This window comes from Cyprinus carpio, chromosome B5, assembly GCF_018340385.1.
Source record: "Cyprinus carpio isolate SPL01 chromosome B5, ASM1834038v1, whole genome shotgun sequence".
In the NCBI taxonomy this organism is placed as follows: domain Eukaryota; kingdom Metazoa; phylum Chordata; class Actinopteri; order Cypriniformes; family Cyprinidae; genus Cyprinus; species Cyprinus carpio.
This window is the reverse complement of record NC_056601.1, coordinates 33434063-33459487: the sequence shown is the minus strand read 5'-3', so window position 1 is coordinate 33459487 and position 25425 is coordinate 33434063. Positions and strand designations below refer to the sequence as shown.

At 34.2% G+C, this 25425-nt stretch overlaps 1 protein-coding gene across 4 annotated transcripts in view; it reads right to left on the bottom strand.

The window, feature by feature from the left end:
• The window catches only part of LOC109067049 (ras-specific guanine nucleotide-releasing factor RalGPS1-like), a 123625-nt gene that overhangs the window by 17175 nt on the left and 81025 nt on the right, over nucleotides 1-25425 (bottom strand). For all 4 annotated transcript variants that reach the window (XM_042723224.1, XM_042723228.1, XM_042723225.1 and 1 more), the window contains exons 9-11: nucleotides 13874-14011; nucleotides 13676-13769; nucleotides 4449-4516 (exon numbers count right to left, since the gene is read on the bottom strand). In XM_042723224.1, coding sequence (XP_042579158.1) covers nucleotides 4449-4516; nucleotides 13676-13769; nucleotides 13874-14011 — 300 coding nt within the window. The remainder of the gene's footprint in view (nucleotides 1-4448; nucleotides 4517-13675; nucleotides 13770-13873; nucleotides 14012-25425) is intronic.

Sequence of the window (25425 nt, the reverse complement as noted above, 5' to 3'; positions counted from 1 at the left end):
TTAAAAGTGAATTAGATGGCAGACACATGCTTTGAGTTCAGCAGTTCATGTTAGCGATCAGTCTGGCCCTGTCTGTGCACGCTGATCCATGTGTTTATCCACATATGTTCATGTGTGGGGGTCAGAATGGTTTGTATGTCAAATATAAGTCATGTAGCAGCATGTGTTTCTTTTGTCTTTGCTACTAAATGAGAGATTTAGGTGACTTTAGAGCCCCATAGAACTCTTCTGCTCACCAAGGCTGCATTTATTTGATCAAAAAAATAAAGTAAAATCTAAACTATTGTGAAATATTATTATTACTATTCACAAAACTGAATTCTATTGTAATATATTTTAAAATGCAATTTATTCCTGTAAAGCAGAGCTGACTTTTCAGCAGCTTTACTCCAGTCTTCAGTGTCACATGAACCTTCAGAAATAATTCTAATATACAGAAAATGAATTTTTTTGCAGCTTTATACTTTTGTGGAAACTATGAAACTTTATTCAGGATTATTTAATCAAAAGAAAGTTCAAAAGAACAGCTTTCCATCCATCCATCCATCCATCATTCTATTCATCTATGGTTCTATCATCCATCCATCCATCCATCCATCCATCCATCATTCTATTCATCTATGGTTCTATCATCCGTCCATCCATCCATCCATCCATCCATCCATCCATCCATCCATCCATCCATCTTGTTTCTATCATTCTACATGTTTCCATCCCTATTGTTCTATTTCATTCTATTCATCTATGGTTCTATCATCCGTCCATCCATCCATCCATCCATCCATCATTCTATTGTTCTATCATCCATCCATCCATCCATCCATCCATCCATCATTCTACTGTTCTATCATCCATCCATTCATCCATCCATCCATCACCATCATCATTCATCCATCCATCCATCTGTCCATCCATCCATCATTTTTTTCATTTTTTATTTTTTTCATCTTTTATTCTATCATCCATCCATCCATCCATCCATCGTTCTACTGTTCTGGCCATCTATCATTCTATCATCCATCCATCCATCATTTAATTGTTCCATTCATCTATCATCCATCAATCCATTCACCCATCATTCTATTTTTCCATTCATTAATCATTCTCTTCATCCATCTATTGCTCTGTCTATCTGTCTATCATCCATCAGTCCATTCATCCAGTAATTCATTCATTCATTCATCCATCCATTGTTCCTTTCATCGTTTTTTCATTAGTTTATTCATTCATTCATTAATTCATTTAGAATATGTAATGTATGAATTTCTTTGGCCAATCAATAATCTAACCTAATAAATATGTACACCCCCAATTCAATAGCGTTCAAAAACATCCCATGAATACACAGAATGAGCAGAGCTGGAATCTAGATGACTGGGAAATCTGATTCGATCGCTTGAACGTGCTGTGCTCACTACATCACACTTCAGTTTGTGTTATTTCATACTTTCAATGACTTTCCTATGATTCTTGAATGTGGAAAACAGTCATAATAAAGAGAGAGTAGGTGTGTCTGAACGGCTGTTCCATGTTTTGCTCTGTTTTCTGGCCAGAGTTTTGTGGCAAGATCTCATTTCCTTGGCTGGACGTCTTCACAAATACATCTATGGGGTTATATAACAGCCAGTCACCCCCGAGACTCTAGGAAAGACCTTGTCTGCCCAGGGCTCGCTGTGATGTAACCATGCGGCTGAGACGTGGCCACAGGCATCTCATTCAATAAACGAAAATTACATACTGTATATACATACACCAAACATTTCTTCAAGTCACACACTGGCATTCAAGAATAAAATGAAAAGGAAAGAATGACACATCAAAAGCTAAATGGTCCCAGTATCCCAGACTGCTGTGTTACATTACACTCGGTCAGATCATCTGGTGCTGATATTCAGATGGGCATGATGCTTCATAGGGGAAAAATGTTGACGTCTTTATTTAACAATCAAAAACTTTCTGACTACAAATGGTCTAGATGTTCACTTCTGACCTTGGAATAAGAATAGACGTGTTAGAGGTTGCCTAGGAAACCCCACAAACAATAACTTTTATGAACATTGAAATCTATAGATTTAGTTACACAGCTCAGGAGAAATGCTTACAAACGACACTTGGCTCGTCATGTCGCGTGACTAGACCTCACGGGCAACAGCCAAGCATGTAACGTACAGCATTTACATTGCACGACTTTGAGCAGTCCAAAGAGTCTGGAGGACTAGAAATCCACACCTACATGGCTAACATTCACAAATTCGCTCAGACCATTTAAACTTTCAGTTGTATGTGCCATAAAATAACCTCATAACTGTTTTTGGCAGTGAATAAACCGAGGATTTAATGATTATGCGATGAACTAGTTCATGAAGCTAATCGACTATTGTTTGTTCAATTTCAGCACAAATGCACTCATGTGAGCTGTGGGCCAAAACACACAAGGTAATCTGGGCTAGTAAAAATGAGCCGTAAAATTGTTATAAATATAATTATAACTAATCATAATGAATTAATGGTAAATTAAATCTCTTCACATAACATTACATGATACGTAATTATACAATCTCTGATAAAATACATCCTACAATGCCTATCAGGATATATTGAATAGCATTTCAACCCTAAAAATGACTGATAAAAAGAAATGAATATAGTGTAGCACTGAGAAATCCTGAATATGTTTAGGCCTTTATAAATACATTTAATAATAATATTTAACCTCTTGAATTTGCATGCACCAATATACCAATAGCATATATAAGTAAATAAATATATTTTAAACATAATAAATATACTTTACAGACTATTATTTTCTATTTTTTATTTCACTTACCATTGTGAGTGAATAGATTCAAAACACCAATTCCATGATTCACAACTAGGATTGAATTAGTTTTTGAAACAGCTCACAGATGAACTGAAATGAACTTATTTATGGAAATGAATCAAACCTACCAACCCCATCAGTAATTTATTATTTCAAATCAGAGATGCTATAAAATAATAAAACCATCTCCTTCTCAGAGCTCTCATACACTACTATTCAAAAGTTTGGGGTTGGAAAGATTTTTTTTATTTGGAAGAAATGAATGCTTTTCTTCAGCAAGGATGCATTAAATTAATTAAAAGTGACAGTAAAGGCATTTATAATGTTACAAATGTTTGTACTTCAAATAAATGATGTTATTTTGAACCTTCTATTCGTCAAAGAATCCTGAAACAAATGCATCACAGTTTCCATAAAAGTACAGTAAAAGCAACAAAATAATATTTTCAGCATATTAGAATGATTTCTGAAGGATCATGTGACACTGAAGACTGAAGTAATGATGCTGAAAATTACAGCTTTGATCATAGAAATAAATTACATTTTAGAATATATTCACATAGAATTACCATTTTTCAAATGGTAATAATATTTCACAATATTACTGTTTTTACTGTATTTTTGATAAAATAAATTCAGCCTTGGTGAGCAAAAGAAACAGCACTTACATAGTGATTCATAAGCTGGAACAAAACTCAGCTATTGGCATTGGTTTGTAGGAAATGCGATGACCAAACAAAAAGTTAAAAATGAAAGCACTGGTTAATTTTCTAACATAATTTTATAAAATTACACTGAATAGTTCAGAAATTGTCCAGTTTTAAAATGGTAAAATAGCAGATCCCTTGCGATGGAGCTTGAAGAGGTCATCCAGTCAGCTGTTGCTCAATGATACGGTTCATCACTGTGTTCTGGGCTCAGTGAGCGATGCCTGCATGTGCTGGTGTGATGCAGATTTGCAATGTTGAGATTATGAAAGCTCCGTAGAGAGCCATTTATGTTTTATTTGTTTTCTCAGTCCACATTCAGTTCCCTTTGCCCTTTCAATGAGTCAGATAGGACGGGGCCCCTCAGGGCCCTTCATTAACTCTATCACCAGGGGCCGGTGACCTCATACAGACGGGACAACATAATGGATGCTGGGGGAAAATGACTACAATGTCTTCTGTAAGTTACTACTTTTCAAAAGTTTGGGGTCAGTAAGATTTTTTTTTTAAAGAAATTAATACTTTTATTCAGTAAGGATGCATTAAACTGATTAAAAGTGACAGCAAGTACATTTCTAATGTAACAAAAAAAATTATTTATACAAAATAAAATATTTGTATAAAATAAAATATAAGAACGCTGTTCTTTTGAACTTTCTATTCATCAAAGATTCTTGAAAATAATAAATGTAGCAGAGTTTCGACAAAAATATGAAGGAACACAACTGTTTTCAACACTGGTAATAATCACAAATGTTTCTTGAGCAGCAAATCAGCATATTAGAATGATTTCACCGTTACTGTATTTTGGAAAGGACGTGATGTGTAAATTTATATATATACACACATATATGACAAAACCCCTTTTGGCAACTAAATGCATATATATTAGAAATAAACTAGAAATAATGACGTTTTACCTGCTAGATCTTCTTTGGATGTGGAAATGCGTGGCGAGCTGTTCCCTGGTTCAATTTTCAGAGACAGTCTGTAATGGAAAGACAAGCAAAAGTCTCACCAAAAACATCCCACAAGTTCCATGAAGCTTCAGGGTGGTACATTTAATATTTCAAATCCAACTAATGTTAGCCTGAATGCAAAGGCTTTGAGGATGAATTTAGTTGAATCGGATTTGCCATAAACCCCAAATAAGACATGTTAGTGAAATCATCACACCGTTTTAGTCTCAACCAGCAGTGCCACCTTAAACACTCGAAATTTATTTTACTGTAAGAGACGTCACTTTTCATTTAAAAAAAATTAAATCGTGGAAAACAGGATTTTTTTCTTGCTCTTGGTATAATTTGCTTAAAAATTTAAATTGGTACTCAATAGCCTCATCACTTGGATGCTCTGCAGTGAATGGGTGCCGTCAGAATGAGAGTCCAAACAGCTGATAAAAACATCAATAATCCACACCACTCCAGTCCATCAGTTAACATCTTGGAAAGCTGCGTGTTTGTCAGAAATGCTTTTAACTTCAAACCAAAACATCATAAACTACAATAAAGCTTCCTCCAGTGAAAAAGTCCATCTCCTGTTGTCCTCACACATCAAAATCCACCCACGAATTTGTTTAGAGCTGTTCTGGACTGTTAAGCTTGAAAACAGTGCTTGATCTGTGCAGATTTCTCTCTTGAGTCAGACAAGATAACTTTTTCACTGGAGGAAGCAATATTATGGATAGAGAACTCATATTTTAGCTGAAAACAATGGATCGAAGTTAAAAACTACTGCTGGATCTGTTTCTTATGAACAGTTTTTGGCTTCACAAGGCACTAACTGATGGACTGAAGTGGTGTGGATTATTTGTGGATTATTGTGATGTTTTTATCAGCTGTTTGGACTCTCATTCTGACGGCACCCATTCACTGCAGAGCATGTCATGCAAAACTCATGTAATACTGAATTTCTCCAAACCTGTTCCCATGAAGAAACAAACTCATCTACATCTTGTACGGTCTGATGGCGAGCAAGTTTTCAGCAAATTTACATTTTTGGGTGAACTGAGTTTGATGCACAATTTGTGTAGTTTCCCCAAATGCAAGAACATTTCTTGAATAGAAACAGCAACAATGGCTCAGAAATAATCATGATTACAAGCTCATTAATATATGACTTCCCACATTTACATAATAACACCTAGTCAGCATTCTGTGACTCGACCTGCCCTGATGAATGACAGTGTTTGTACAATTTCATCACTCGCAAAACGACTAGAGAGACTAGAAAGATCATGCAACACTAAACTGCAACCACTTCACCTTTCAAAAACACTTTCTTATAAAAGCGCTCACAGGCCTCAGAGGTGATGAAACACTTCATGCTGTTCATGCTTTTATTTGGCTTTCTCAGACACCGAGAAACCCAAACGGGATCTGTTGGGCCGATAACATTTCACATTTTCATAGGGGAACAGAAGGGACTGATTGCTAACAATCCAGTAAACTGAACTGCAATCTCTTATTTCCAAACCATCAACTATGATTTGACATTCAGAATGCACAGAACATGCAAAAACAGCCTTTAATGGTGTTTTGGCAGAATGCACGGTGAGTTTTGGAAGGGAGCGCTCAAAATAAACACATCATGCAGCCAAGTTTCTGTATCTCAAACAGCAACGACAAGGGCATGGTTTGATTCCCAGTGAATGAATGAATAATTAAAAAAAAAGTAAAGGAAGAAAGAAAGAAAAAAGTTTGAATAAAATTGCTTTGGATAAAAGTGCTAAAAGCCAAATGCATCTATAAAAACACATACGTTGTCAACTACTTGTAAGTTATGGGCTGAATTTTTACTAAACATTGATTTTTGCATGATGCTGTGAGCAAACTAGTTTTATTATATTTAACTAAAATTAAGCTAAAACCATAAATATATATATATATATATATATATATATATATATATATATATATATATATATATATATATATATATATATATATATATATATATTTTTTTTTTTTTTTAACTTCAACAAAAATTTACTTTTATAAAAGTTTGATAAAATAAACTTTTTATTGAAATAAAATTATTTTATGACAGCTAGCTGCCAAAGCAATATTCCTTACCTAACCTGATGCACTGAATTAGCTGAAACTAAAACTGAAATAAAAATGAATAAAAACTATAGGATATAGGAATAATAATAATAATAATAAAAAAGAAAAAAACAAAATTACTAAATTATTAAAATTTAATATGAAATATGAAAAATCATAAAATATAATGAAAATATAAACTTTCCCAACCCAACATATATAAAAGTTACTATTATTATTAACTAATTATTTAATAAATAATAATAAATAATAATAATAATAATAATTAATAATAAAGTAACAAAATGTACAAAAATGCTAAGTAAAATTACATAACAATAATAATGATTTAACAAGAAAATTACTTACATTTTTGTTACAGTTTTAAGTACTGTATATGTATATTTTTTAAATTGTAAAGTAAAATCACATAACAATAATAATGATTTAAGTTTAATTTTATTAATTTTATTATTCTTAACAAACAAATCAGAAGTGGTACAGTCAGTTTACTTTAATGCAGCTATTGGACATTTTTCACCTTGATCGTTTTCACAAATGATCAATGACTCAGTGTCCGTAATAATCAAATCATTGAATATTTTCAAATCATTGAACACATTTGTAGAAACAACATCTTAAACCTCCAGGAAAAAAGAACTGGTGATGAACACCATGGGCACACTGAAGAAAAAGTCCTCACTAAATTACACAAGACAGATTGCATGTACTGATAGCCAAAGAACAAAATGAAACCGCCAAAAACAGCAACTCAACAACCTAAACCAGCATTCAGGGGATTTGGGAAAGAAAAGATCAGATTCCTTCAGGACATCATACTGTTTTTAAGGAAGGTGAAATATTCAGAGTCAGATAACCGGTGGGTGTGGAGAAATCCCTGGAGAAGCGCTAATCACATCAATCAATCATTCACTGCTAATTTGCACATAACAGCAGTTCTCAGTCACAAAAACAAAAATGTTCACCGATGAGATTGGAGTGACTTAACAGAGGTTGAGAGTTCAGAAACCAGACAATGTCAAACTATTCCAAACCATAACAAGACTACATTTTAAGGTCTCAAAGACAAGCACCAGATGCAACGAGTGTTTCCAAACGGTAGGCAGCAAAATGACGTGGCCTAGACAAATTATAAAGCAGAACCGCCACATGCATCCACAGATAAACCAATCCCAAAATGCACTGCGACAAGCTTGGTGTAACTACAGAGTTGCACTACAACAAACTAACCGCACATCTAATTTAAAAAAGGGATTAATTTGACCAATTTCTGTCAGAGAATAAAAAATAAATAAAATTTAAAAGGCGACTTTTTATCTCACAACTCTGACTTTTTCCTATTCTGAGTTTATATGTCATTATTCAGACTTTTTTCTTGCAATATGGAGAAAAACACCAGAATTGTGAGATATAAGCTTAGAATTCCAAAAAAAAAAATGCAAGATGTAAACTCAGAATTCAGAGGAAAAAGTTAAAATAACAAGATGTAAGATTAGAATTACGAGAAAAAAGAAAATAGCAAAAAAAAAAAAAAAAAAAACCCCACATACCTAAGAATTCAAAGGAAAAAGTCAATTACAAATTGTAAACTTTGAATTCTGATGAAAAAGCAAATAAATATGAAATTTAAAACTGAATTCTAAGGAAAAAGTCAAAATTGACAGATGTTAACTCAGAATTCAGAGAAAAAGTCAAAACTGAGATGTAAACAGAATTTTACAGGAAAAAGTAAAAAAAAAAATTACTCAGAATTTAGAGGTAAAAGAAGACAAAATTGCGAGATGTAAACTCAGAATTCTGAGGAAAAAGTTAAAATTACAAGATGTAAACTTAAAATTATGAGAAAAAAGCCAAAATTGCAAGAAACAAACTTAGAATTCAGAGAAAAAAAAAAGAAATTTAAACCGAATTCTAAGGAAAAATTTAAAATTGAGAGATGTAAACTCAGAATTCAGAGAAAAGTCACATTTGCGAGATGTAAAGTGAGAATTTCACAAAAAATTAAAAATAAACAGCAAAACGTAATCTCAGAATTTAGAGAAAAAGTTAAAATTGCAAGATTTAAACTTAAAATTCTGAGAAAAATGTCAAAATAGTGAGATGTAAACTCGGAATTTTGAGGAAAGTGAAAGTTGCAAAATTGGAATTCAGAGAAAAAGATTCAAATTTAAATAAACTTGTAACTGTGCACACAATTCAAAATTATGAGATAAAATAGTTGCAATGCTCTTTTTTTATTTTATAATCCATGGTGGAAACAAGCTTGGAAAACTTTTATATGTATATACATTTATAAATCATTTGGAACTGCTCCTTCAGTAGTCTCTGTGTCTGGTGGGTGAAGTTCATTTTCCACTCTGGTGCCTGTGTAGTGTTTCCAGACCTGTGGACCTGCAGTGCAAAAGTCCTCGAGGCGCCCACATCTTTCATGTTCGCAACCTATCCAAGAATGCTGGCGGCGGATCAGAAAGAGAGATGGCCACCGCTGATGAGGGAGACCGGATACAGCCAGCAGCATGACGTCAGCCCTGGATGAACCTTAAACAGCACACCCTATGGTTTCAGTGCGTTTGGGGCCATGCGAGATTGTGACGGGGTCACAGACGAAACGTCACCATGGAGACCACAGAGCCGCCACCGATCATCAAGATTTGGAGCTGAGCCCATCTCACCCGCTATAAAACAGAGCTGAGCTGTGCAAAAAACACCCTGGAGATTTGAGATACGGCAAACCACAAATAACACCATAAGTGATGCTCAGAGTCCCTCTGTTGTAAAAACAAAGATGGAAAAGCTACTTTTAAATGTATTCATCTACAAAATGACAAATGACACAATGAACTCCTGACTGAACTCTGACTCGGCCCACAACAAAAGCTCTGGGATTTTTTACCAAATGTAACCGCAATCTGATTAATGTAGGCTTTTTAATGACTTTAACAGAATACAGAATACAGTTACATGTGTAGTGTACATGTTGTTTAATGTCTAAACATCAATTAGACATAAAATATTTAGTTTTCTGCAATGCATTGTATTGTAACATTGTTGTGGCCAGTTGTTCATATTTATTAAGTCATAAAGGTAACGTTATGCTACTAAATGATGTTTTTGCTGAATTTACAAGAATGGTTTGAGACGGAAGTTAAAACAGATTGAAAATGACAGAAAATCTGTACTATTTCACACTGCATGCAGCATCGCTTATAGCAACATAAATTACATTAATAAACTTAACAATACAGACATTTTCAAAATATTTAAAATGTGTAAAATCCTAACTTTAAATGAAAAAAAAATTTGTATAAAACATAAAAATACATATATTTTCAAAATAAATACAACAATGTAACTTTAAATAAAAAATGTAAACATGCAAAATATAAAAATGCATATTTTTTAAATAAGCAAAATATCACATTTTAAATGATAAATATAAACTTGAACAAAATTAAACTTTTTTCAAAAATATGCAAAATATCTTCATTTTAAATGACAAAAATATTATACATATTTGTATTTTTATAAAAAATTCTTTATCAAAAATATGTAAAACCTAACTTTAAATGAACAATTTTAACTTGTATAAAATATATATATATTAAATACGTACAACATTACTTAAAATAAAAAAATATAAACTTGTATAAAATATATTATAATATTATTTCTATATTATAGAATATTTTTTTTCAAAAATATGCAAAAATACAAAAAACTAAAGGACAAATATAAACTTTTATAAAAATATAAATGAATTTTTTTTTTTTATTGAAATATTTTATTTTTTTACTTTTTTTTTAGTGAGGGTGGTAGTGAATGGGTAGTTAGTAAGAAAATCCTTACTGTTGAACCTAGAGTTCTTTTCTTTTCTTTTTTCTTTTTTGTATTTTAGTTACGTATCACCATTTTAAATCTGTGTTTCTCCAAACCTGTGTATAAGACACGTGATGTGCAAAGGATTTATTACCTCGGACTGCATACTTGAGACTGAAAGACTCTGATTAAAAAGACATTTACTGATCGCTCCAAATTCAGTGAAGTGAGTGAAGCCAAGAAAACAATCATCTCGACGAGCTGAATGAAAGACTGATGCTCGTTACGGATGAACGGCCACAGGAAACAGAGCAAAAAGACTGGCTTCTTAGACAGGTACGAAAAGAGCCGTGAAACATGATATTAAACAAATCTCTGTTAAAGTTGACTTCTTACCAGTTGATGAGGGATATTTACATTTTATAAACACAACAAAGATAATATTTCAGAATTTTGTGCTAATATTATTGCTTCAACAGACGAACGCTTTTCAGCAGGGATGATATCAGGATACTGGACTCATTATCATGTTTCCTCTCTCATGTTGAGACATCAATATGGCTAATGTACTTCTGATACAGTGTGTGCCAGTAATAACAGGCTCTTCACAGCATTGAGACGCGAGTCCCACATATATTCACTCATCCGGTGGAATAAACATTTAAATCCAGCATAATCACAGGCTCTTTTAAATGGCTCTGATGAACTGCTAATTCACTTCGCAGCTGTTCATGATGGTATGAGGTGGAGAAGGGAACTTTAGGGGTTCACATTAAAGCAAAAAGGGATCTGCTGCATTCCTTACAGCTTCTGGTTGAAGATCTAGTATGGGTCACTGCTTATTTCATACTGCTAAGAACGCTGGTCAACCCCTCTTTATTTGAAGAGACAGTTCAACAAGAAATAAAAATTCAGTCATCATTAACTCAACCTCTTGTCGTTCCACACCTGTTTGACTTCATTTCTTCTGCAGAACACAAAAGAAGATATTTTGAAGAATGTTTCAGTTGTTTTTTCGTGGTTTCAGACTGCATTTACATTCATTGCACAGCAAAAAGATTGAAATATCCTTGAATGACCACAAAAAAGCACATGCATTTTTCAAAAGATCTTTTTGGTGTTTGCAGAAGCAAAAAAGCCATTTTTGGTTTGAAATATCCCTCTACCCTGGTCTATGGAAGGCTTGTTTCCACCATGGGATACAAAAGAGGAAAAAAAGGAATAAAAAAGGTAATTGTGACTTTTTGCACAGAAGAAAAATCACAACACAAATTTTTTCTCTGAGTTCTGAGTTTAAATGTTAGAATTCTGACCCCCCCCCCAAGGATTCTAGGTTAACATCTCGTAATTCTAACCTTCTTCTTAGAATTCTAAGTTTGCATCTCGAAATTACGCTTTTTTCCCCTCAGAATTTTTACGACAAGTTTGCATCTCGAAATTACGCTTTTTTCCCCTCAGAATTTTGCGTTTACATCTCAGAATTATGACTTTTTTTATCAGAATTTTAAGTTTTAATTTTGAGTTTTAATTATTTGTCTCAGAAATTCTAAGTTTACATCTCGGAATTCTGACTTTTCCCCCCTCAGAATTCAAAGTTTACATATCATATTTCTAAGTATTTTATCTCAGAAATTCTAAGTTTACATCACAGAATTCAGATTTTTCTGTCTCAATTATAAGTTTACATGTCATAATTATGACTTTTTTTTCTTAGAATTCCAAGTTTGCATCTACTTTTTTTTTTTTGCCATCGAATAAAAAATAAAAAAGGTTATTGTAAAGACATGAATGAGAATATAACTGAGGATGAATGGCAGAGTATCTGTCTAAAGGCCCAGACCCAGACAATTAATACGAAGTTTAAACTTATACAATACAAATGGATTATGAGAGTGTACATAACTCCAGAATTACTACATAAATTTAATCCAAATATTCCAGATCAATGTATAAAATGCAACCTAGAGATAGGGACATTATACCATTGCTTACGTGAGTGTACTCAAGTATAACATTTTTGGGAAAAGGTTTTAGACTTTTTAATCACTGGTTTTGAAACAAAATGTTCCTAAATGTCCTAAACTTTGTATACTAAATATTTTCCCTGTAACTTGCACTTTATCCAGTTCTGGTAAGAAAATGTTGATTTTCTGTTTATTTCAAGCAAAACTCACAGTAGCACGTCATTGGAAAAATATAGAAATCCCTAGTTTTAAACAATGGTTACAGGAATTGTCAAACTGTTTGGCTTTGGAAAAACTTACATATATTGTTAAGGGAAAATCCTTTTATGGAATTTCTGAAGGAAACCGATCCTAATTGTCGGTTTCCTGTGTAACCTGGCTTAAATTGCATCATGTGTTATGATATTAATGTACCATTATACAGATTTTTTTTTTTTTTTTGGTGTGTGTGTGTTGTTTGTTTTTGGTGGCAATGTTACAAAATCAATAAAGTCAGTTTAAAAAAAAAAAGGTAATTGTGAGTTTTTATCTGCAAATTTATATCTTATAATTGTGACAAAGAATGTGAAGAAAAAAGTCTGAATCGTGAAAAAGTTGCAACTACCTTTAAAGCAGGCCATTATGGTTATTCTGACTCAGACTGCAAGGTTCTGCCAAATATTTGATAATAACCAATAACAGAATTAAGAACAACATGAAACTTTGCTAAAAAATAATGCAATTACTGCAATTTTAACAACAATACTGGCAAAGAACTGCTGGATGCTGTTTTACATTTAAGTAAGTAAGTAAATAAATAAATATAAGAGAATAATATGGTTTGGAAAAACTGCGTATAAGGATTTATTTCTCATCTCACTGTTGGTTCCACTATGTGTTTGGACTCAGCCCTGCTGAGCTTAAGCAGTGTTGCTCAAACTCACAGAACACCCAGTGATTTTAATAAAAACACAAATTTGTGTAAAACACTATTTAACGGCACAATCAAAACGTCTAAAGGCGGTTGCAGTTTCACCACATTTATGTGGTGACTCTGCTGCTCACTGTTTGCCTATAAAAGAAGCGACCTGTGAATTCCCGGTGTCAAACGCCTAGGGATGTGGTTTGTGTTTTAGCAAATTTATGTGATTAAATGCAATCATCTGCTATTTCCTGTTTGCCTTAAATCATCCTGCCAATGGGTCACCCTCGCTTTGGGCTGCTGCCGGTGCCACGCGTCCTGCTAAAGTCATCATGCCGTTTGAAGCAGGGGCTCTGCTGTAAATACAGTCCCTTTGCATTTTACCATTGAGACCTACTTACTTGAAATTGTCATCTTCCACGAACTTCTGAAGCTCCTCGATGTAACGAACAGACATCAAGTACTTCTGCACATGCGGGAGGGTCACGAGGTGATCTGTGAGGAGGATGTCGAGGGTCAGACGTGTGCATGTATATATACACACACGTGGATCTGAAATCTCCCTACAGATTTCACAACTAAATATCCTTCGAACTGACCGTATGTGCAGGACATCTGGAGGTCAGAGATCACCCGCAGGATGTTGTTCATCTGATTGGTTCTCTGCTGGGTCTCAATGATGCTGTCAGACGCAGGATAGGCCGAGTCGATGTAAATCATGTCCAGCAGGTAGATCCCTGTGTGTGAGAAATGGAAGCGAGATGGACTATAAGTATTCGTGTTATTTATGGATTTACTGAAATGGAAATTTAGTCTGATATGATAGTAATAATATAATTAGCTAGGATGATGTATCACAATGAAAAGATGTATTTTGTCATACTATAAGTCTAACAAAGAGATAAAGCACCTTCATGCACAGTTACAGTTTATTACCTCAGTCAAGCTGTGATACACATTACACATACTGACTAACAAGAACCAGGCATGTACTGCAGGAACAAGTGGACACTATTGGCCTTAATTTATCCCAGAATGCATCTTGATTCAGAGGCGAGGCAGAAATTACACATCTGCACGGCATTCACAATTAGATCTTTTCTAATCTTCTATTTGATTTCTGCATAAGTATCTGATGAGACAAGAAGCGCTGATGTGAAGCTCTGAGGCAGTCATGCTTGGGTAATTACCTTATCCCATGTGTGTCTTTAACATCAGGGTGTGTTTGTGATGATGGCACACTACTAAAGTACACTGCAGTACTCATTGAACATTGATCTCTTCATGAAACAATCCAAACCAAAAAAGCCTACAAACCCTTCATGTTGCTCCAAATCTGTATTTGATTTCCTTTCTTGTGTGGAACACAAAATGGGAAGTTAGACAATGCCTGAGCTGGATTGCCAAGCTCCAAAAAAGTACAGTAAAAGTAGCCTGACAGTATGAATCATCCATCATCTATTTGCATGGAAGATAATTATAGTGTTAAGAAAAATTTAACTCCCAATTTAGTTTTATTACTTTATCGTTTTGACTGTTCAACTTTTATCTCATAATTAAATATTTTGTCACAATTATGACTTTTAATCTCTTGATTTCAATTAATTATTGCATAATTAGGACTATGTATCTAATCATTTTGATTTTTATCTCATATTTATGACTTTTATCTTTAATTTAAATGTTATATCTGGTAACTATGACTCTCTTATCTCAGAATTAGCTTTTCATCTCATATTTTTAATTTATGTCATAATAATGACAATCTCTTAATTTGATTTATTATTTCAAAATAAGGATTTAGTATCTCATAATTTTGGCATTTTATCTCATGATTATTAGTTTTTTGTTTTTTTTTTTTATGATTATTATTTTTATAATTTTACTATCACATAATTTTAGTATCACATAATTGTGACTTTTTTATCTCATAATTAAGATTTTTTCCTCTATGAATTTGCCATAACTATGATTTACAAAAACATGTTTTTTATTTGGTGTAAATGGGCCATTCTTACATCTAATTTTGCATTTCATAGAGGAAGGAAAATAGCACAGGACTGTAATAATATGAAGGTGAGCATAATGAAAAATTATAATTTTTTTGAGTAAATAACTCTAATAAACCTTTAACTAGTTTAACTTCTACTATGAAAAAAAAAGAAGCAAAATGCAATCCATAATCTGAATTAAACTCAAAAGACAAGCGGAGATAAATTAGAGACTAATTGAGAGCAAAAGGCCTTTAGACGTGTTCAGTGATCCTCACTGAGAACCACTGGAGTGACTGCAGCAGTTCAGCTGTGGAAAGAATGAAAAAAACGGTTTCCACCAGAACAGCTGAGGTCTCTGGAGAGTGAGAACAGATGTATGAGGCAACATAAAGCATGTGGCATCGCTGTGGAGGAGATGGCACGGCCTCCTGCAAACTATCAGATGGGTTTCAGTAATAAAACTGGGACCCCCGCACCGCAGTGGTGTTCCTTACAGTATGCCAGCGTACACTGCATTGTTCAGATAAAAAGTTGCTTGGCTCTATAAAATCAATAAATGAATACTCTTAATACACTTATGGCATTGTACACAGCATTGGTTGGGTTCATTGGTTGGTTCCAGCAAATTGCTTTGAATCAACCAATGAAACAACCAACCAACAAACCAACCAATGAGCGAACCAATCAACCAATCAATAAATAAATCAAACAATTTACAAACCAACGAACCAACAATCAACCAATGAAACAACCAACCAACAAACCAACCAATGAGCGAAACAACCAAAGAACCAACTAACGAATCAACGAATGAACCAACAAACCAACCAATCAACGAATGAACCAACAAACCAACCAATCAACGAATGAACCAACAAATATCTAACCAACAAACCAACCAATGAACCAATCAATGAACGATCCAACCAACAAACCAACAAACAAACAAACAAACCAACAAACGAGCATACCAAACAACCAACAGAAGAACCAAGTTTCAACAAACCAAAGAATAAACCAACCAACTAATGAATCAACAAATGAACCAACCAACCTACCTACCCATCTAATTATACATATATATATTTACTTATTTATATATAAGAGGAGTAATTTTCTCAGCTATCAGGTGTTGCAAGCTTAATTTTGGACCTGCATTTGTGAATAGCCTTGTGTAAATATAATGTCTAGGAACAGTAAAGCAGTTTTCTTTGGACATTCTTAGATGAGATTAAACACAAGGAAAGTTTATCTTCTCTACTGATTCATGCGAAGGGGAAAAAGTTGCTGGTACTCTAGCAAATAAATGTTTTAATAAAAACCACATGGCTGGATTTAAACTGAGAAAGGAAGTCAAAGCATAAATCAGACTAATATGACTAAAAATCCTGCTCATAACTATGTAGTCAATTGGTGGTGCCCTGCTAGTGATTAGAAGAGCATTATTTGAGCAAATGACCAGGAGGGTTAGTTTAATATGTCAGCTTATTTATGGTGCCCTGGATAAACTGCTGCAGGCTGCTGGTCCTCAGCAAAACAGATGGAGATGTTCATCTAAAGAATCATGTGTTTCTGTGCTGTAAACCAAACACATATTTAAATGGCCCACAGCAGTGGCACAGCATGACAAATTCTATTAAACCCTGGGTTCATTTGAGCAAGAGACCACAAGAGGTGATGTGTAACCATGAATAAAATGATAATCACAGACATAAGCAACAGTCACATTAGCCAGAGTAAAGACACACTTTTTTAAAAAAGTTATATTTATGGGCATTTTAGTGCTTTTTTTAATGTGACAGGACAGTAGAAAGGTGACAGGAAAGCATTGGGTTGGGTTGATACTTTGCCAGGTCTTTGCTGCAACTTGTTGTTGTTTCTGCCTTTAGTTTTGTCTTTAGCGAGTGAATGCAGCTCAATCAGGTTGAGATCAGGAGATTGACTTAGCCATTGCAGAATAATCCACTTAATTACCTTTAAAAACTCCTGGGTTGCTTTTGCTGTATGTTTTGGGTCATCATCCATTTGTACTATGAAGCACCGCCCAATTAACTTTGCTGCATTTGACTGAATCTGGGCAGAGAGTACATCTCTATACACTTCAGAATTCACTCATCATCACTAAACACCAGTAACCCAGTGCCACTGGAAGCCATGCACACTCATGCATCACACTGCTCCACCATGTTTCACAGATGATGTTTGGTGCTTTGGATCATGAGCTGTTCCAAGCCTTCTCCATGTTTTTTTCTTCCAGTTGTTGTTGTTTGGTTTGGTTTTTATTTCAGCTGTCCAAAGAATGCTTTCCAGAAGTGCTCTGGCTTTTTTAGATGTTTTTTGGCAAAGTCTAATCTGGGCTTGTTTGCAGCTTGTGGTGAAGCCTCTGTATTTGCTCTGGTGAAGTCTTCTCCTGATTGTAGACTTTGACAGAGACACGTCTGCCTCCTAGAGAGTGTTCTTTTCTTGGCTGGATGTTGTGAAAGGGTTTTTTCTTTACCATGGAGAGGATCCTCCGATCATCCACTACTGTTGTCCTCCGTGGACGTCCAGGACTTTTTATGTCGCTGAGCTCACCAGACTATTAATTCGCAGCCTAACAATCGTCTGTTTCACTTATATGGAGAGATCCTTTGACTGCATGATGTGGGTTCACAGCAACAGCTTCCAAATGCAAATGGCGCACTTAAAATAAACTCCAGACCTTTTACCTGCTTAAATGAAGCAGAAATAACGAAGGAATAGCCCAGGCCTGTCCATGAAACAGCTTTTGAGTGAACTGTCCAATTACATATGGTCCCTTGAAGGGGGGGGGGGGGGTACATATTAAAGAGCTGTAATTCCGTAACCTTTCCTCTTTGATGAGAATACACTCAAATTAAGCCCATATTCATTGCATAACTGTAACTTGAATATGGTTTGGTCAGCAGCTAAAATAATAAAAAATAGTGCCTGTAACCAAACATATATGGACCTAACTGCTTCACTTTTGCCCAAATATAGCAATAAAATGCCAGAAACATGGCTGAAGTAGATCAGTTGTGAACACAACATCTCCACACATCCAGGAACAGCCTTGACACAATCTGAGTCACTCTATGGCTTCTCAACACAATGACATCAGCGCTCAACATGACAATTAACATCTCTGCCATTGTATTACCAAAGTCTGCCTGTATCCATGCACAAAGTGATAAAAATCTTGCAACACATCATTTCCTATTTCAGGGTGTTATCAGCAGGTTTCGTGAGATTCACCCAAACGCTTGAGCTAAATATAAAGACGGAAACTCAGCTTGACAGCATCGGATGAAGGTTGTGGGAAGGTACAGACAATGTTGCACAAACAACTACAAACATCGAATTGAAGTTTACTGCTCGTCTTCTGCATGGGGTGTGTGTTTAGTTTAAGGTCATCTTTTGTTTTTCCAGGAACAACCTGATGAAAGACCCACTGATGAGATGTTCAGACTAAACAGGATCAGGGTGAAGCTCTCCGGTGCCCTTAAAAGGCAGCAGTGTGGCATCTTACATAACAGAGTCTCAAAGCACATGGTGAAAACCTGATGGATCGAAGAGTACATCATCGTTCCTTTCCTTCTATTGCAACATTCACCTTGGACAGCACAGCTCTGCATCATGTGCTGTTCTTATTACACAATCGGAGACGTGTGCCCAAAGCGACTGTGAAAACGTGCTGAAGCAAAGTTCTCAAAGTTGTGATTTGCTTCCAAGGCTGATCGTCCAACACAAACCAGATCTTTGCACATGCGACGAGCTCTGGTTTTGTTCATCCAGTGTTGTTCCTCGGCTGTGAGAAACGGCCTTTTGTCTGAAGTGTTTTATAGCTACATGTCTGCACAAGTTACTATCTTTGAAAAATGATGTACTTCAAGTCTGGCTTGCAATGCAGGCTCTCTCTGGATTGTTCAGCTTTACTCTAAGCATCAATATATGCTTGGGACAATTTCTTATGCTTAATCATGCATGCACGTGACATGAACTAATGAAATGCTCAAATTGTTAATCGTAATTATTTGAATTATTATTTATGAACATTAGCACAGGAAATGTAGTGTGGAAAAGTTGGACAAAACAGCTGCTCGGCAGTAAGCAGTAAGCTCATGCACACAAACCAGTGTCACTAACTAAAAATAGTAACACTACTACATTACTCAAAAATGTCTGTTTAATAATTTATATAACAATCCTCATTGTACTGTACCAGATAAATACTGCTCTGATTAAAAAAATATGAAATATACACCTTTAGGGCAGGGTTTCCTAAACTAAATTGGTTAATTACATAAATCATAAAAATGGCAAATTAAAATAAATAATTTTAAATAAAAAATATTAAAATAAATACTTTATATTAAATATATATATTTTTTTATTATTATTATTATTATTTTTTTTTTACCTGCATTACTACCATTAACCGTTATTAGAACCAATGTGTCGTTAAAATACTAATCTATTACTTTACTGAAATATTATGCTCTAATTTTACTGAAATATAAAATTTTGGACATTAAAATTTTACATTTAAGGGGGACTTTAAATAAATATTTTATGTAAAAGAGGTTGACAAAAATGGGAATTGGGAATACCTGGTTTTGCACGTTTGTTGTAACTATTTTTTCCTTTAATGTTTTAATATGTAAAAAATATTTTTATATAATAATCCTTATTGTACTGTGTCAGATAAATACTGCTCTGATTATTAATTATATAAAACGTCAAATTAAAATAAATACTTAAAATTTACTAAAAGTTTAAGTTTACTAAAAAAAAGTGTAAAAGTTACTTCAAGAAAATAATTAATGTCAAAGAAGTTCAAGTGACAAAAAAGCTTGTGAAGTTGTAAATAAAACAAAAATTACTGAAGCAGGGCTTACAAGAAAACACTATTTCAGTCCTTCTACGTCAAAATTTCACGTTTAATTCAACATGTTACTTGTTGTTTCTTTATAATTATTAGTGAAATCGACTATCAATTTCTGAGTGAATATTGTTTAAAAATAAATCCAAATGTAGTAGTGTATGCCTTTGTACCTCATCTAACAATCAAGGGCACGTCATTTTACATTAAGGTATTAAGACACACCTTTTAAGGATAAATAACATACTAAGTTTTTCTATTGAGGGCAATGCCAACCCTGTTTTGGAAGTAAAACAATGAAACACACAGCTTTAGAGGAGACTACAGCACATATGAAGAAGTCCTGCATTCAATTGTTCAGAAATGCACATAAACACCAACTGTGCCAGTGGAATTTGGGAAGGACCTGCAGTGATTCGGACAAATGCTCCACTGCAATCCAAGCAAAAGTGGACAGAAGGGACGTCATGTTATTCTTTGGCCAATTATCTTAAGTGAGCCAATTTTATGGACGATTTTAAAGCATAAGCTTCTTTCAGAACACATTATCATCTTCATGTGTAATTATCAGCTCATCTCACATCACATGCCAAGACAGATTCCCTGCGAACAACGCGATGAGGACAGAGAGAGAGCGATGAGGAGACATGTTTGGACTGCGGAGGATATGATGTAGTGGTTACATCTCCATGTAAACACTCAAAATCTTATCAGATGAGTCACAAAACACATTTCTCAGACCAAATGGATCGAGAGGAACCACATTGTTCTTGTTAAAGTTATTTTTCTCTATGAACTTGACAAATAAACATTGTAGAGGTTCTCAGACAGTCTATATAATGACATAAGTGTTTCATTTATGACTCAAGCATCCATAACACACCTTTTTTGGATTTACGGATTATGGACTAATTGCTAAGGTGTTCATACTGTTCTTAGAATGTTGCTATGTGGTTGCTAGGCAGTTCCGAGTGTTTTCACTGGTTTCTCAGAAAAGATGGAAGAGTTAAAGATTTGGCATTAAACTCTTTGGTGTGAAAGGTACGACGTGGATCAGTGGCTAGGGAGAAGTTTTACAATGGATTACAATATATACACTACCATTCAAAACATTTTAGTTAGAAATCAATTACTTTATTCAGCAAGGATGCAAAAAATTGGTCGAAAGTGACAGTTAAGATATTTAGAATGTTAGAAAAGATTTCTATTTCAAATAAATACCGTTCTTTTGAACTTTCTATTCATCAAAGATTCCTGAAAATAATGTATCACAAAAATACTAAGCAGAAAACATGCTTATAATCAGAAATGTTTCTTGAACAGCAAATCAGCATATTAGAATGATTTCTGAAGGATCATGTGACACTGAAGACTAGAGTAATGATACTGAAAATTCAGCTTTGATCAAAGGAGTAAATTTCATTTTACAATACATTCACATAGGAAACACTTATTTAAAATGATAATAATATTTCACAATATTACTGATTTTACTATATTTTAGATCAAATAAATTAAGCCTTGGCGAGCAAAACAGATTTCTTTCAAAAACATTATCACAGATACAAAACGTTTGAATGCTAAAAGTATGCAGCCACCAATTACTGTTTTTTTTGGTCATTTTACGATGACAAAATTGCAAGTAAAGTATCATGTATACTGCTTTAACTGCAATGCCAGAGTTTTGACAGAAATCACTAATCCAGATGACCAAGTTTTGATCAATAATCTGTGTTTATACACAGGAATTATCCTAAGAGTTACTAAATTTCTTCACTTTGACATCAGTTACTTTAAGATACATGTGATCTTACCCACAGATAATGACCTTCTCATGCGGCTACATCTAGAAACCATCACTCAAAACCACACTAGATCAAAACTATGAGGTGGTTTCTCCACACTAAAGCATCTGAGTGACCTCTGAAGTAGCTCATTACGCCGCCGCTGGTTTTCACATCACCACTAAAACATAATAAATAAACAAACTTTCCAAGCAGGGGCAGCGTGGCTTGGCAAGCCGCTGGCCTATAATCATAAATCAATCCAATAAAGGTGCCGGCCCACGATTGGACACAGCTCCCCTGCTGCAGATAAATGGACACAAGCTCTGATCCAAGAGGACTCTGCCAAACGTCCATTCCAGACCACAACATATACCTGACACAATGGGTAGCGGTCAGAGGAAAACTGACTGACGAGAAAGTGAAAATGCAAAGGAAAAAAAAAGCGAGAGAGAACAGAAGGTGATGAGTAAAACAGACAATGGACAGAGTCATGTCTGTGTGCGGTCCATTTCACATCTTTAAAATGATATTCAGCCAATTTGTGGACCCCCAACTTTGTGGAAGCTAATGGGGGGTGATACATATACAAAAAATTTTTGTTTTTGTGTGTGTTATATGTGAATTTTTATGTGGAGTATAGAGTGTGATATGTGAGAGGAGACACAGAGGGGGATATGTGGTGTAGAGAGAATTTTATTTTTAGTCAGTTAAATTAATCAGCTTGCTACTTGCTTCTGCCAATACATCCACAGACATGCTGCTGTGAGCATGTAAGAAATACTGCTGCTGCACATATAACATATGTGACCCTGGAGCACAAAAGCAGTCTTAAGTCTCTGGGGTATATTTGTAGCAATAGCCAACAATACATTGTATGGGTCAAAATTATTGATTTTTTTTTTTAATGCCAAAAATCATTAGGATATTAAGCAAAGATCATGTTCCATGAAGATATTTTGTAAATTTGCTATCGTAAATATATCAAAACTTAATTTTTGATTAGTTATATGCATTGCTAAGAATTCATTTGGACAACTTTAAAGGTGATTTTCTCAATATTGTGATTTTTTGCACCCTCAGATTCCAGATTTTCAAATAGTTGTATCTCGGCCAAATATTGTCCGATCCTAATAAACCATACAACAATGGAAAGATGATTTATTCATCTTTCAGATGATGTATAAATCTCTATTTAAAAAACTGACACTTAAGACTGGTTTTGTGGTCCAGGGTCACATAAATGAAATAACCCCCATAGAGCATACATGAAATTACCCCGTAGATCTATACATGTGGAGCTGGGGAAGGGTTTCTGAAACTGCTACAGGAAGCACTAGCCGAGTATTTAAATAATGAGAAGCGAGCTCATTGGCTGCTGATGCAAAAAGAAACCAGCTCGCCATGTGGATATTGATATGATTATATCAGATTGAGTAAGAACCTTTAACCTGCGCTACCTAGAGTTTTTTAGTTTTTATGCTGTACACTGAAATAACATTTTTAATGAGCATCTTTTTCTTTTTCAGTTAAAATATAAAAAAAATCCTTAATATAAGATTACATCTTACATCTGCAGAAAGTAAGTGTATTTAGATTTTTTTTTTAACTTATATTTAATATTAATATGTAAAACAAGTGAAAAAAATCTGCCAGTTCAGAGAGATAAATTACATTCTTATTAAAGATACATAAAAAAACAAGTCTTATTCAGTGTTGCTCCAGTAAATTGATAATGAATGAATGAATGAATAAATAAATAACATTAATGTAGTGGAAAATCATTAATATTATTTTTAGTATTTTTGTTGTTTTTAATTATTTTTTGTTACTGTACATTAATATGATTTTTACCCACACCCATGGCCTTTATTGCATGCTTTTTTAAATCTAATTGAACCCTGATGAATAAAATAGTCACATTATCTACTAAATCATTTTCAGCTGAATATTTTGTCTTAGTGATTAAGATCTGGAGAGGATTTCCCCCAAAAAATGCTTGTTGCTTTTATCACATAGTACTTTAACCGTATTGGGATCATTTGTGTACTTTTTAAGCATTGTTACACTTGTGGTGTTCCTGCTCAAAAATGGCAGGCCTCCAAAAAATGGCTCATAAATGTGGTGTTATGCTTTTTAACATTTTTTAACTGGTTTTCTTTCAGACATAGAGGTCACCAGAAGCACCTGTCATTCATCGAATAAACTTTGAATCCTCTGAAGAAACTAAAGGAAGTCAAACTCTCGAGAAAGACATCAGTACTGTAACTGCTTTTAAAAATGAATTACTGGAACAGTAAAAGGAGGCGGAATATAAAACTGTCATCATTAATACAATAACTAAAGGGAAAATTTGCATTAACACAATTAAAAAATAAAAAATAATAATAATTTTAAACTTGCATTAAAAAAAACCCAAAAACACCACAACAACTACTTTATGCATCTCAAAAGCTGGCATAATTCTCAGTAATTTTACAGTTTAGCCACGCAGCTGCAAGCGCGATCATCACAAAACTATTTAGTCTAAATACAACCACTGCACCGCAACGAAACATCATCATGTTCACAACATACAAATTTCATTAACGCTAATCCGTATAACGTTGCATGCAGTCATTCCTCTGCTGGGAAAAAGTGTGTTAATGACAGGCCACGTAAACTCAGCTCTGCAGGCCGTTCCAAAAGATCGGCTTCTAATTGTTGTACATTTGTGCTTGATTTTTATAACCATACACAGATCAGCACTCAGTGCTTCCAGCTGGACGTCCCACACGCGGATAAGGTAGATGTGACTTTAAAGCAGTTAGTCTGAAGGGACTGTGGTGGGAATTGCGTAAATCAGCTGACAGCTGTTGGGATTTGTGGCCGGCAGCTTTGGGCCTGTAAGAATGCAGCTCATCACACTTAATTCATCATGACAATCAGAAAAACTAAAAGATTCACCCAGAGCAAAAGCTAAACTACTCGCATGCAATGCATTTATACTATCGATTAGCCGGTGTACTGCAAGACGCTGGCAGAAAACAAGAGGAATCAATTTGGCATACTGGATTCAAATACATGTCGTTTTTCGGTAGTCTAAACAACTTAGCAGGGAAAAAACAGTCTAAAATCTTTTCAAACTCAATATTTGTATGTAGCTTGAAATCTAAGGTTAAAAAAAGGTAATTTTGACTTTTTTCATAAGTCACATTTCTTCTCACAATTCTGAGCGATTGCAAGATATAAATTTGCATTTCAGAGAAATAAAAATAAATATTAAAATATTAACTCACAATTCTTTCCTTGCAATTTTGATTTTATTTTTTGTTAATATATTATATGATATTTCTTTTCTTGATTTTTTTTATTTTATATCTTGGTTTTGAATTTTTTTTTTTTTGTTGTTTTTTTGAATTTATATCTCGCAATTCTCACTTTTCCTTGAAATTCTGAAGTAAAAAGTCAAAATTGTGAGATATAAAATCGTAATTGTGAGGGGAAAAGAA